Here is a 14,224-nt window from a genome sequence, read left to right on the forward strand (position 1 = left end):
CCAATTAATTATATAATTATGTTTTCACACTGAGGGAAGTGGAGAGACTTGATGTGGACTGTTATCAACAGCTCTGTGGGAGATCATCACCTTGAATATTACAGATGAGGTAGAAAGACATTTTATCTATGTGTACAATGTTGTATTTCTTTGTCACGTTTTATCAAAAGCGATTTAAAGTATGTGCATTTAACCATTAGGATACAAACCCAGACCCTAGTACATCGGTTCTAGCTGAAATAAGTAGTGCTTCATAAACAACACAAAACATTCATAACAGTACGCTTCTGCTCCTCATTAATGCAGCTCCTGATGTCCCCAGCAGCAACATGGTGGAGATCTGCAGCTTCATGCTGGTCAACTGGAAGACAACTGATTAAGATTAAAAGATTAAGATTAAAATCCATTTATTCATCCCAAACACATGCACAGACATGCAAAGGCACACTCATGCAGGTAGGGAAATTTAATCGCTGCTTTTTACCCATCTGGTGCAGGACACACAGAGCAGTGAGCGACCATGTACGGCGCTCGGGGGAGCAGATGTTGGGGGAGTGAGGTGCCTTGCTCATGGGCACTAGAGAGGGTAGGGAGACTCTTGGATTTTTGGACAGATCAATCCAGGTTCGACTTTTGTTGTCTCTCCATGGAGTCGAACCAAAGACGAACCAGAGACCTTCTCTGCCCATAGTCCAAGTTTCTGCCACTCGACCACCGCCTCTCCTCATGCATCATCAAACTAGTAATCTACACATCATTCCATGCGTTGCTCCCTTAACTACAGATGGCCTGCGAATGTCATGGAGTTTTACAGTGAATTAGACAGTTTAGGTATGATTTTAATCTCCACACATCAGTGTTGTAAACAGTTCTCAAATTAATTATAGAATTATGTTTTCACACTGAGAGAAGTGGAAAGACTTGATTTGGACTGTTATCAATAGGTCTGTGGGAGATTATCACCTTGAATAGTACTGATGAGGTAGAAAGACATTTTATGTATTTGTACAATGTTGTATTTCTTTCAGCACTTTTATCAGAAGGGACTTAAAATATGTACATTTCACCATGAGGATATAAACCAAGACCACAGTACAACAGTTCTATCAGAAATCTGTTGTGCTTTATACACAACACAAAACATTCTTTAACAGTGCGTTTTTTCTCTTCATAGATGAAGAACTGCAGCACCTGATGTCCTCAGCAGCAACATGGTGGAGATCTGATTTGATACACTTTAGATAAGAACCCAGTGTTTTATATTTCTGCTTTGCCATAAGAGACAGAACATGGTCATCACAGCTGTGTCCTTCAGGCTCGTCTGTCCCTAATAAAATGATAGGAAACATGAAAGTGATCGTCATTATTGTAGAGGAAGAGTTACATATGAACAAAGTGTGTAATCTTATTTTCTGTGGATATTCAACTGTGTATTTGAATATGCTTTTGGATTAAAACGTGCACTACCATGACAATGAATGTACAGTATGGAGTTATTTCACATTCAAAGTATTGCATATATTATTTAATACACAATGTATTATGTGCAGTACTTTGCCATGGTTGTTTGTAATTAATGAAAAGAGGTCTGTACCTGAAGTCGGTGTTCAATGTGGTTGAATTCCAGTTGTCTCATGCTGGACATGCTAGAGAAAATTTCAACATAAATATACAAATGTGTAAAGTCATACATGTGCCAGGTTAAGTCCTTAACACACTTTAAATGGTAAAAAAGGAAGTGTATTACTTCAAAGTTAAACAGATCATAATCATTTCAGCTTAGGAAATAGTTAGTGTACATCAGCATCAAATTCTCTATTACACTGTCTGTTCTAATAAAGATACAAGGCTATAATTTATTTATATTTAACAGAACAATTCAGTGAAATCTGCCTGAGATTACAATGTAAACAGTGCAGGCAGCAGAACGTTTAGCTTTCTCTGTAAGACATCATAACAATACTCTGAATAAAGAGCTTTGGAAGTTGAATTCCCCTTTAAACATCTGCTCTTAAAATACAGATGTGACTTTAAATACGCACGTTTCAATTGATCACTGTAAGTCTGTTTCAGTAGAATAACTAACTGTGTAACATTGTCAAGTCAAATGCCTTGGCGAGTGAAACCATTTTATAGCAATAGATATCCTGATGGAGCTAATTCACCGGACACACACAGTCTCCTGTCTCAGATTTAACCTCATAAACTAACGCATGCCACTGCTGGGCGGACCTACTCATGTCGGTTCATATCGGTGTGTGTCGGTAATAGTGCCGTTCGCATTAAACAGGAGTTAATGCCCCAGATCGGAGTTCGTATTTAGCCTCCATGCTAACGGACGTTAGCTCGAATGCATGGTACTAAAACACCCTGCGAATCACTTCTACACATCTAAATAAAATACTGAGCTTGACTTACCACAGAAACGGGAGCGCAGACGTCTTTAACGTGTCCGTCAGCAGAACAAGCAAAACATCAAACTGTGTTATTCATCCGATACTGAGTGGGAGGTTTCGAAAGTCTCGAGTTGTGTTCAATGACACAGGAAAAAGTAAGGAGAAGGGAGGGCGCAGCTCACTGTGACGTCACGTAAATTTCAAACCACTATATCGCTTATTATAGCGATATAGAGGTAGTTACGAAAAAGTTCACCCCCTCAGAGTTTTAATGAAGGAAGAACATAGCGATTGAGACTAAAACCAAAGTTTGAATAATGCTGTAAACAGGTTTAATTCTACTCTAAAATTGGGCATTTTAACATGGGATTCAATGGGACTCTCTCCGACGAGCTGATGAACTTTCAAGCCATGCCATTAATAAACCGCATGATAAAAAGTCACAATAATCTTATGGCTACATTATCAATGTCTTGAGACCCATTAAACAAAGTTTGACATGGTTTTGCATATTGGATGAGCAGGAATACATCAGAGTGTCAGCTATACATTTCCTGCTGCCACCAGGGGGCGCTGTCATTTTAAGTCACGATTTCTGTATAGATGTCTTCATATCGCAACTATTGTCTTATGTGTCTAGTTTGGACTTGATTAGACAAAATATGTCCAAGATACAGAAGCTCGTGTTTTAGTGCGTTTCACCGAAGTCTCATCAAACTTTAGCGCCACGCCACAATCACACGGTTTGACGAAAAGTCGATCTTTCAATAACTTTAGATCTTCATTTTGTTGTGATGACAGTCGTCTAAATATTAAGTTGATTTGATAAAAGCTGTACGACTAGTATATAAAAACATAAAACGTGACAAAAACAAGACTTTTCCTGCTGTCACCAGGGGGCGCTGTCACTTTAAGTCACGATTTCTGTATAGATGTCTTCATATCTCTACTCTTGTCTTATGTGTGTAGTTTGGACTCGATAGGACAAAATAAGTCTGAGATATAGAAGCCCGTGTTTTGATGGCGTTTAATCAAACTTTAACGCCACACCACGGTCAGACGGTTTTGCTAAAACGTAATCCTTCAATAACTTTAGATCTCCAATTTGTTGTGATGACGATCGTCTAAATTTGAAGTTGATCTGATGAAAGCTGTACGACAAGTACATCAAAGAAAAAATATGGAATATGACCAAAATGGCCACTAAAGTCAAACTGGCGGGCTTCCTGTTGCGTTATTCATAATGCACTGATGGACTTTTTTGTGCATCTAGTCATGATACACAATAATCTTTGTTTTTTTTGAGGATCGGTGAATGCTAAATGAGGGGCTTTTCCGTAGGTGGCGCTCTTTAGCCATTTTGCCACGCCCTTTTCAAAATACTCCAGAATACGTAATTTTACGCCGCCTTCGAATTTACTGCAAACTCCTACAACTTTTTGAGCACATTAAAGCCCTCAAAAAGCCAATTCATTTAAGCTAAGAAAAATAATAATAATAATAATAATAATAATCATTTCAATTTCAATAGGGCCTCCCACCGATTTCGGTGCTCGGGCCCTAATAATCATTTCAATTTCAATAGGGCCTCCCACCGATTTCGGTGCTCGGGCCCTAATAATCATTTCAATTTCAATAGGGCCTCCCACCGATTTCGGTGCTCGGGCCCTAATAATAATAATAATCATTTCAATTTCAATAGGGCCTCCCACCGATTTCGGTGCTCGGGCCCTAATAACCTGTTACTTTGGGCATGACAGTTCAGAGCAGAATGGTAGGGACATAGGTAAGAGACATTGGGTAGGGTTTCAGAGATGAACAGAATAAAAAAGGTGCCCACACCCTCACACGAAAGAGGTTTAGAGCAGAAGAGACATAACATTTTACATTTGTTGTTTGTCAAGAGTAGGCCCTACTACTTGTAAAGAAACTTAGCCCTCCTCTCTTTCAAGCTGGCAAATCTCTCTATCACCTTCTGGTTAAAGTCAATCATGTCTGTGACAAGCCTTTTTTCCATTGAGAGCATGGCTAAGGCATTCAGTCTGTCCTGAGTCATTGTGTTCCTGAGAAAGGTTTTAACCCTTTTCAGTGTTGAAAAACACCTCTCAGCCTCAGCAGTGGCCATGGGAGTTGTGATGATGATTTTAAGCAGTGTTTCTGTCTCTGAAAATACCTCAGAAAGGTTATTGTCTTTGAACAACTGGTAAAGATCCACAGCACCACGACAGGTTCGGAATTCTTCTGAGCCATAGATGAGGGTAAGCTCTGTCTTCAGCCTACTTCCATCGAGCACAGGATAGGCCTTCAATGTTGTGGCCAGAGCAACTTCAGGGAATGCAGCGAGGTAGTGGTCAAACTGGGGGCTGTCCAGTAAGGTGGCACTGATGAGGTGGTCCTTGAAGGCAAAGCGTTCCTTGGTGTGTCCAAGTATGGTGTCGCATACCTACAGATAAATATAGAGAGAGACAGACAGATAAGGTGTGGGGCATTTAGATGCTAATAACCTTTGACTTCAACCATCTTGTCCTGGCTGCAGACAAAAGCCAACAATCAGAGTCTAACAGCTCTGGCTCTAGACACACAAAAGCCAGGAACTAGCCTGGTGCTATGAAACACACACACCCCCACTCCATGACACACAAAAGCCAGGAATTAGGTCTGATGGCTCATCAACATTTCGAATTGGTATTTTAGATAAAGTATAGTCTGATATGATATCCACACAAATCTCACAATTTCCAACATGTGTTCTGCTGTGGGAAAGACAAAACATTGAACTTTAACACAGGCATCTGCTGATTTTGACACTCACCTCTGTGGCAATCCTTTTAAGCTCATCTTGATCGATAGCCCGGCGCTTCCTCGGCTGCTCAGAGCCACTCCTGTGCTCCACCACCATTGCATGGACTGAATCTCTGTAAATAAAAATAATAATAATTTAAATATCACATTTGTCTTATTACTATGGTTAATGTAAAATAAGAATGTTATGACTAAGCTTACAGAATAATAACAATAATGAAATTACCTGATTTTTTGTATGTCCTCTTGGAACTGCTGGATGCAGCGATTTATATAGACTGAATCTATGTTTCTGTTCTGGAGCTTGGCATAGAGAATGTCCACGTGTGGCATTATCCGATGAAACAGTTTAAGGAAGAAGTTGAAATCAGGATCCTCCAGTAGCCTGATGTGGCCTCCTGCTTCGTGGCTGGTCTTGTCATCAAAGCCATCTGATGCTCGAATTCTTTCAAAGCAGTCAATGAGGTCATCTCTGTGCTCAAACACAGTATTGACGGCACGGCTGTGAAAGTTCCACCTCACATTGCTGGCCGTTGGCAGTCTACGGGCCACTGTTTTATCAAGGACAACGGTCCGCTTCGGGGATCTTGAAAAGAACGCAGCTAATCCACCCAAGTCAGAAAAAAAGTTCTTGACTTTAACAATGTGAGAGGTGGCCTGTTGCATTATAAGATTGAGCTGATGGGCATAGCAGTGGATATAGTGGGCAGTTGGGTAGTCGTCCTGGATTCTCTTCTGAACACCTGAAGAGGTACCCCTCATTACACTGGCACCGTCATATGCCTGGCAGATGAGTTTAACTTTCTGCTCACCTGGGAGGATGGCAGCAAGGCGTTCTTTTAATGCCATGGCAATGGTCGCTGCTGTAGCTGACTGCAGAGGGATGAACTCAAAGAATCTTTCCTCCAGGTTAGCACCATTTAAGTAGCGAAGCACAAGCACAAGCTGGGTTTGTGTGCTAATATCCGTGGTCTCATCTGCTTGGATCGATAGAAAATCGCTGCTTTGAATCTCGCTTATGATCTTTTCCCTAACAACAGCCAGCATACAGTCAAGAAGTTCATTCTGGACCGTTTTGGATGTTCCCTTGAACACAGTCGCGCTGTCGAGATGGTCTTTCAGTGCACCGTCGAGTGAGGCAACAACGTCCACCAAGCCACGAAATATCCCTGGGTTATCAGAGCTCTCGCTCTCATCATGACCACGCAGTGCCAACTCAAATGCACCACAGAACTTAATACAGTCTATAATTCTTGAGAGAATGTGCCTGTTCTTCCTTACTTCCTCATTGTGTTTACGGATGCCAATTCGGTACCCTTCGTCGAGCTGTTCCGCTATACTCAGTCTCCCAAAGAGACTTAGCTTCATGCTGTTAGTGAGATGGCAGAGAGACGATTCGTGTTTCTTGCATTTCTGGGTGAAGTGCTTTAGATCCCTCATCCCCGTTGTAGTCCAGAGTATTTCAGTCCCAGTACATTGGAACAACAAGCAGGGGAAACAAAAAAACGCATTACTCACTGCACAGCCCGCTAACCAGCTCCGGTTAGCATAAAGGCTGGAGGAGAAGCTCCGCTTGTAGGTTCTTCCGCGGTCAGTGCTTATCTGTTCAAGTTTTAAATCCGGACGGTCAGGTCCCATTTCTTTTAGTTTCTTTTTATCGACATCCGATCGTCGATTGAATGGTGTTCTGTGAATAGCTACAATAGAGTTTTCATTCGCCATACTCTCAGATTAAAACAAGTATCTGCTAAGTGCTAACTATGCTGCACCTTTAGATATGTGATGTGAGGGAATCACAAAAGGTCTCTGATTGGACAGTCCTGTTAGAAACCCTTTCATTGGCTGTGGGCGCAAGGTACGTGCGCCCATGGCTCGAACTGTCATCCGCCAATGAGAACTGTCCTTGCTCAAATGTTCCTGCCCCTTTTTTTGGCTTCCATAGACTTCCACTTGACCGGCGCCCACAGGGAGGAGTGGCTTCTCTCTCAGTGACGTTATCGTATGTTATCATTCAACGAATGGCAATATATTATATTTGGTCACATTTAAGTGGTTTTTGACAGGGGCTTACGGTCTCCGGCACACATTTAACGCTTTAAAACAGTACATTTCTTATTAAATTATTTGATATATAATGTTTTTTGACATGTCATTTTTTTTTTTTTTTTTTTTTCATCTCAAAATTGTAGGGTGGGCGGCGCCCCAGCGCCCTGTATTGACGCACCGCCACTGGTAGTGACTCATCGTATAGTGATGTAAAGTTAGAGGCAGATTGTGGTGAAGTTAGAGCCACTTCCTGTTTGTTGGCGTTACATCGAAGGTCACGCCATCAGCATTCAATGTAAAGTGTCACTACATAACTTCACCAGTGTCTCAAGGCTTCGCTGACCAATTTTGAGGTGGATCAAATGAAAAAGCTAGGTTTAGCATGTAAAGTATAAAACATGGTACTTCCTGTCACAGCTAGGGGGTGCCATGACTATAATAGTAGATTTGCATAAAAATTTGATTTATACACTCTGGCAACTTTATTAGGTACACCTTGCTATTACCGCATTGGACCCCCTTTTGCCTTCAGAACTGTCTTCATTTTTCGTAGCATTGATTCAACAAGGCGTTTAAATGATGCTCAATTGGTACTAAAGGGTCCAAAGTGTGCCAAAGAAAATATCCCCCACACCATTACACCACCACCAGCCTGAACTGTTGATACAAGGCAGGATGGATCCATGCTGTCATGTTGTATATGGCAAATTCTGACCCTACCATCTGAATGTCGAAGATGAAATCGAGACTCATCAGACCAGGCAACATTTTTCCAATCTTCGATTGTCCAATTTTGGCAAAAGTCTTCTGCTGCTGTGGCCCATCTGCTTCTAGGTTCAACGTGTTGCACGTTCAGAGATGTTATTCTGCATACCTTGGTTGTAACGAGTGGCTATTTGAGTTACTGTTGCTTTTCTATCATCTTGAACCACTCTGCCCATTCTCGTCTGACATCAACTAGGCGTATTCGTCCATACAACTGCCGCTCAGTGGATTTTTTCTCTTTCTTGGACCATTCTATGTGAAAATCCCAGTAGATCAGCAGTTTTTGAAATACTCAGACCAGCCCGTCTGGCACCAACAACCATGCCACACTCAAAGTTTGAACTTCAGCAAGTCAATTTCACCACGTCTAGATGCCTAAATGCATTGAGTTGCTGCCATGCGGCAGTGGCTGAGGGTAGAACAGCTGTACTTCAAGAGTCGTCTGCAGTTCGATCCCCAGTCTTCCCCATCTGCATGCCGAAGTGTCCTGTGGCAAGATGCTGAACCCTGAATTGCCCATCATAGAACAAGAAAGTGCTGCTAATAGATGCACTGTATGAATCAATCAATCAATCAAGTCAATCAAGTCACCGTCCACTAGGACCCATCACAAGCCACCACCGTGGTCCTGGTCCACCGCCCATGCCCAATGCCAACGAGACACAGGGTCCGCCACCAGCACCACGATCAGCCCACATGACTCAGAATCCGCCACACTGGATCCAACACCACGACCCCCGGTGCGCGATCCACAAACCGCAATCCATGGTGCGGCCACAGAGGCCCTGGATCTGCGGGTGATAAAGCAAAGGGATTCCGGGGAAGGGGGATAGGGATGGAGAAGAGGAAGGAGAAGCTGGAAAGAGAAGCTCCGTGTGTCATGTGTCATAAAATAGAACAAGTAACGTTCTGGCGCACTAATTAGCTCTAACTATAAGCTTTATCAAAAAGGAAGGTTTTGAGCCTACTTTTAAACGAAAAGATGGTGTCTGCCTCCCAAACTGAAAGTGGTACATTATTCCACAGCTGAGGGGCTTGATGGCTAAAAGCTCTGGCTCCTACTCTACTTTTAGAGACTTTAGGGACGACAAGTAGGCTTGAATTCTGTGAGCGGAGTGCTCTAGCGGGTTTATAAGGTACTAACACCTTATTAAGGGCCTTGAAGGTGAGGAGGAGAATTTTAAATTCTATTCTAGATTTAACTGGAAGCCAGTGTAGCGATGCTAATACTGGAGAAATGTGCTCTCTTCTCTTTGTTCTCGTCAGGACACGTGCTGCAGCATTTTGGACAAGCTGTAGAGTCTTTAACGACTTACTGCTGGAGCCTGATAATAATGAATTACAATAGTCCAGTCTCGATGTAACAAAGGCGTGGACTAGTTTTTCTGCATCTTTTTGTGAAAGGACATGTCTAATTTTGAAATATTACGCAAGTGGAAAAAAGCGGTCCGAGAAATTTGTTTTCAGTGACTATTAAAGGATAAATCAGGATCGAAGATCACTCCCAAGTTCCTGACTGTGTCATTGGAAGCAAGGGCAATGTCGTTTGTAATAAAATTTGATGGTCAATTGTGTCGAGTGCTGCACTGAGATCTAACAGAACGAGGACAGACACAAGTCCCTGATCTGAGGCTATTAAAAGGTCATTAGTGACTTTTGCCAAGGCTGTCTCTGATTGGCTCTAAACCCCGATTGAAAGTCTTCATATATATTATTTTCCTGGAGAAACTCACACAGCTGATTGGCTACCACTTTTTCTAAGATTTTAGAAATGAAGGGGAGGTTAGATATTGGTCTGTAATTGGCTAAAACCTCTGGGTCTAGGGTGGGTTTTTTGAGTAGGGGTTTGATGACAGCTATTTTAAAAGACTGTGGTACATAACCTGATGATAATGACAGATGATAATGTTAAGTAACGAACTATCAATTAGGGGCAGAATTTCTTTAAGTAATTTGGTAGGAATGGGATCTAAGATACAGGTTGTTGGTTTAGAACCTGAGATTAATTTGGTAAACTGATCACGGGTGATCAGAGAGAAGCTGTCTAAGTAATGGGTAGGATTCTCAGCCGTTTCTGAGATCTCTGTTGTTGGGAGGGTATTAGTGCCAATTGAGGGCAGGAGATGGTTGATTTTATTTCTAATAGTTTGAATTTTATCATTAAAAAAGGTCATAAAGATATTGCTATTTAGGGATCGAGGAATACTGGGTTCGGTGGAGGTGTGACTCTCTGTCAGCCTGGCTACAGTGCTGAAGAGAAACCTGGGGTTGTTTTTATTCTCTTCTATTAGTTTTGAATAGTAGGCGGCTCTTGCTTTGTGGAGAGCCTTTTTATATTCTTTAACATTATTCTTCCAGTCTATTTCGATTTTCAACATTGTTGCTGGCGCGCCACTTCCTTTCTAGTTTTCTTGATAATTGTTTTAACTCATTTGTCTGGGAATTATACCACGGAGCTAATTTACTATGTTTGACATTTTTCTTTTTTAGAGGCGCTATTGAGTCTAATGTTAATCGTAATGAGTCTGCAGAGCTATCGACGAGGTGGTCGATCTCAATGGAGCTCAGGGTTTTAAAGAAATTGTTGTTTATATCTACTGCTAATACGGGTTTAAATGTAATTGGGATTATTTCCTTAAATTTAGCTACAGCACTATCAGGTAGACATCTAGAAAATTAATTTTTTATTAGTGGCATATATTCAGTTATTGAAAAATCAAAGGTTATTAAATTATGGTCTGATAGAACTGGATTGCGCGGAAGTCTCATCTCATCTCATTTTCATCCGCTTACCCGGGGTTGGGTCGCGGGGGGAGCAGCTCAAGCAGGGGGCCCCAGACTTCCCTTTCCCGAGCCACATTGACCAACTCTGACGGGGGGATCCCGAGGCGTTCCCAGGCCAGTGTTGAGATATAATCTCTCCACCTAGTCCTGGGTCTTCCCCGAGGTCTCCTCCCCACTGGACGTGCCTGAAACACCTCCCAAGGAAGGCGCCCAGTGGGCATCCTTACCAGATGCCCGAACCACCTCAGCTGACTCCTTTCTAAGTAAAGGAGCAGCGGCTCTAATCCGAGTTCCTCACGGATGGCTGAGCTTCTCACCCTATCCCTAAGGGAGACGCCAGCCACCCTTCTGAGAAAACTCATCTCGGCCGCTTGTACCCGTGATCTCGTCCTTTCGGTCATCACCCAGCCCTCATGACCATAGGTGAGGATAGGAACGAAGATAGACTGGTAGATCGAGAGCTTTGCCTTGCGGCTCAGCTCTCTTTTCGTTACAACGGTGCGGTAAAGCGAACGCAATACCGTCCCCGCTGCTCCGATTCTCCGGCCAATCTCACGCTCCATAGTACCCTCACTCGCGAACAAGACCCCAAGGTACTTGAACTCCTTCACTTGGGCTAAGGACTCATTTCCTACCCGGAGTAAGCAATCCATCGGTTTCCTGCTAAGAGTCATGGCCTCAGATTTAGCGCTGCTGATCCTCATCCCAGCCGCTTCACACTCGGCCGCCAGCCGATCCAGTGAGTGCTGAAGGTCACAGGCCGATGATCCAATGAGGACCACGTCATCTGCAAAAAGCAGTGACGAGATCCTCAGACCACCGCACTGCAACCCCTCCCCACCACGATTACGCCTCGATATCCTGTCCATGTATATCACAAACAGGATTGGTGACAAGGCGCAGCCCTGGCGGAGACCAGCATCCACTGAGAACAAAACTGACTGGCTGCCGAGGACGCGAACACAGCTCTCGCTTTGGGAGTACAGGGATTGGATGGCCCTGAGGATAGACCCCATTACCCCATACTCCCGCAGCACCTCCCACAGTTTCTCCCGGGGGACCCGGTCATACGCCTTCTCCAGATCCACAAAACACATGTAGACCGGATGGGCATACTCCCAGGCCCCCTCCAGGATCCTTGCGAGAGTGAAGAGCTGGTCCGTAGTTCCACGTCCGGGGCGAAAACCGCATTGTTCCTCTTCAATCTGAGGTTCGACGATCGGCCGAACCCTCCTTTCCAGCACCTTGGAGTAGACTTTACCAGGGAGGCTGAGAAGTGTGATGCCCCGGTAATTGGCACACACTCTCTGGTCCCCCTTTTTGAACAGGGGAACCACCACCCCGGTTTGCCACTCCTTTGGCACTGTACCCGACTCCCACGCGATGTTGAATAGGCGTGTCAACCATGACAGCCCCTCAACACCCAGAGCCTTTAGCATTTCTGGCCGGATCTCATCAATCCCTGGGGCCTTGCCACTGCGGAGATGTTTGACCACCTCAGTGACCTCCACCAGGGAAATTGACGATGAAACACCATCAACCTTGAGCTCTGCCTCCAACATAGAGGGTGTGTTATTCGGATTCAGGAGTTCCTCAAAGTGTTCCTTCCAACGTCCGACAACCTCCTCAGTTGAGGTCAACAGAGTCCCATCCTTACTGTACACAGCTTGGATGGTTCCCCGTTTCCCCCTCCTGAGGTGCCGGATAGTCTTCCAGAAACACTTTGGTGCCGACCGAAAGTCCTTCTCCATGGCCTCTCCGAACTTCTCCCACACCCGTTGCTTAGCCTCCGACACGGCAGCAGCTGCAGCCCTTCGGGCCTGTCGGTACCCTGCAACCGAGTCAGGAGTCCTCCAGGATATCATATCCCGGAAGGCCTCCTTCTTCAATCGGACGGCTTCCCTGACCACCGGTGTCCACCACGGTGTCCGAGGGTTACCGCCCCTTGAGGAGCCTAAGACCCTGAGGCCACAGCTAGCCGCCGCAGCTTCAGCAATGGAGGCTTTGAACACCGCCCACTCCGGCTCAATGCCCCCAACCTCCACAGGAATGCCAGAAAAACTGCGCCCGAGGTGTGAGTTGAAGATACCTAGGACGGGGGCCTACTCCAGGCGTTCCCAGTTCACCCGCACTACTCGTTTGGGCTTACCAGGTCTATCCGGAAATTTCCCCCACTCCCTGATCCAACTCACAACCAGATGGTGGTCGGTTGACAGTTCCGCCCCTCTCTTTACCCGAGTGTCCAAAACATGCGGCCTCAGATCAGATGACACGATCACAAAATCGATCATTGATCTTCGGCCTAGGGTACTCTGGTACCAGGTACACTTATGAGCACCCTTATGTTCGAACATGGTGTTTGTTATGGATAATCCATGGCTAGCACAGAAGTCCAATAACAAACGACCGCTCGGGTTCAGATCAGGGAGGCCGTTCCTCCCCACCACGCCTCTCCAGGTGTCTCCATCGTTGCCCATGTGGGCGTTGAAGTCACCCAGCAGAAGTAAGGAGTCCCCTACTGGAGCCCCATACAGGACTCCATTCAGGGCCTCCAAGAAGGCCGAGTACTCTGAACTGCTGTTTGGTGCATACGCACAAACAACAGTCAGAGTTTTTCCCCCTACAACCCTTAGGCGCAGGGAGGCGACCCTCTCGTCTACCGGGGTAAACTCCAACACCGCGGCGCACAGCCGGGGATTTATGAGTATCCCCACACCCGCCCGGCACCTCACGCCCTTGGCAACTCCGGAGAAGAATAAAGTCCAACCCTCATCCAGGAGTACGGTACCAGAGCTGAGACTGTGCGTGGAGGTAAGCCCCACCAGATCTAACTGATAGCGCTCCACCTCCCTCACAAGCTCCGGTTCCTTTCCCCACAGCGAGGTGACGTTCCACGTCCCCAGAGCCAGCTTCTGCCGCCCGGGTCTGGTCCGTCGAGACCCCTGACCTTCGCTGCCACCCATGTGGCTGCGCACCCGACCCCAACGGGTCTTCCCACAGGTGGTGGGCCCATGAGATGAAGAGAGGGGGGGTGCCACGTAGTTTGTTCGGGCTATGCCCGACCGGGCTCCGTGGCAAACCCGGCCACCAGACGCTCGCCATCGAGCCCTCCGTCTGGGCCTAGCTCCAGACAGGGGCCCCGGGCTTCCTCCGCGCTGGGTCCCATCTCCTCTTGTATTGATATTCATTGAGGGTTTTTGAACCATTCTTAGTCTGGCCCCTCACCTGAGACCACTCTGCCATGAGAGACCCTACCAGGAGCACAAGGCTCCAGACAACACAGCCCTCAGGTTCACAGGGACACGCAAACCTCTCCACCACGATAAGGTGACGGTTCAAGGAGAGGCGCGGAAGTACTGTTAAATTTTCAATTCCGACACCGTACGATAATACAAGGTCAAGAGTGTGGTTACCACAATGAGTAGGTTTGT

At 45.3% G+C, this 14,224-nt stretch overlaps 1 protein-coding gene and 1 long non-coding RNA gene across 2 annotated transcripts; both read right to left on the bottom strand.

The window, feature by feature from the left end:
* Positions 1 to 390: 390 nt before the first annotated feature.
* On the bottom strand, positions 391 to 2,704 carry LOC133975184 (uncharacterized). The gene is made up of 3 exons (XR_009924739.1): positions 2,419 to 2,704; positions 1,595 to 1,646; positions 391 to 1,327 (listed from the first exon to the last, which is right to left on the bottom strand). It is a non-coding gene; the product is annotated as an uncharacterized LOC133975184 (long non-coding RNA).
* Positions 2,705 to 4,115: 1,411 nt separating this feature from the next.
* On the bottom strand, positions 4,116 to 9,235 carry LOC133975483 (zinc finger MYM-type protein 1-like). Its single transcript, XM_062413441.1, has 3 exons — positions 5,425 to 9,235; positions 5,209 to 5,311; positions 4,116 to 4,839 (listed from the first exon to the last, which is right to left on the bottom strand). The coding sequence occupies exons 1-3, from the start codon at positions 6,918 to 6,920 to the stop codon at positions 4,312 to 4,314; spliced, it is 2,127 nt and encodes a 708-aa protein (XP_062269425.1). The 5' UTR covers positions 6,921 to 9,235; the 3' UTR covers positions 4,116 to 4,311.
* Between the last annotated feature and the right edge of the window lie 4,989 nt (positions 9,236 to 14,224).

This window comes from Platichthys flesus, chromosome 19 (genome assembly GCF_949316205.1).
Source record: "Platichthys flesus chromosome 19, fPlaFle2.1, whole genome shotgun sequence".
Lineage (NCBI taxonomy): Eukaryota > Metazoa > Chordata > Actinopteri > Pleuronectiformes > Pleuronectidae > Platichthys > Platichthys flesus.

Coding starts and splice junctions, on each gene's coding strand:
- LOC133975483 (XM_062413441.1), bottom strand. CDS start 6,920: ATGGCGAATGAAAACTCTATTGTAGCTATTCACAGAACACCATTCAAT. Junction 5,312..5,424: donor GAGGACATACAAAAAATCAG/GTAATTTCATTA, acceptor TTTTATTTACAG/AGATTCAGTCCATGCAATGG. Junction 4,840..5,208: donor TTAAAAGGATTGCCACAGAG/GTGAGTGTCAAA, acceptor ATTTATCTGTAG/GTATGCGACACCATACTTGG.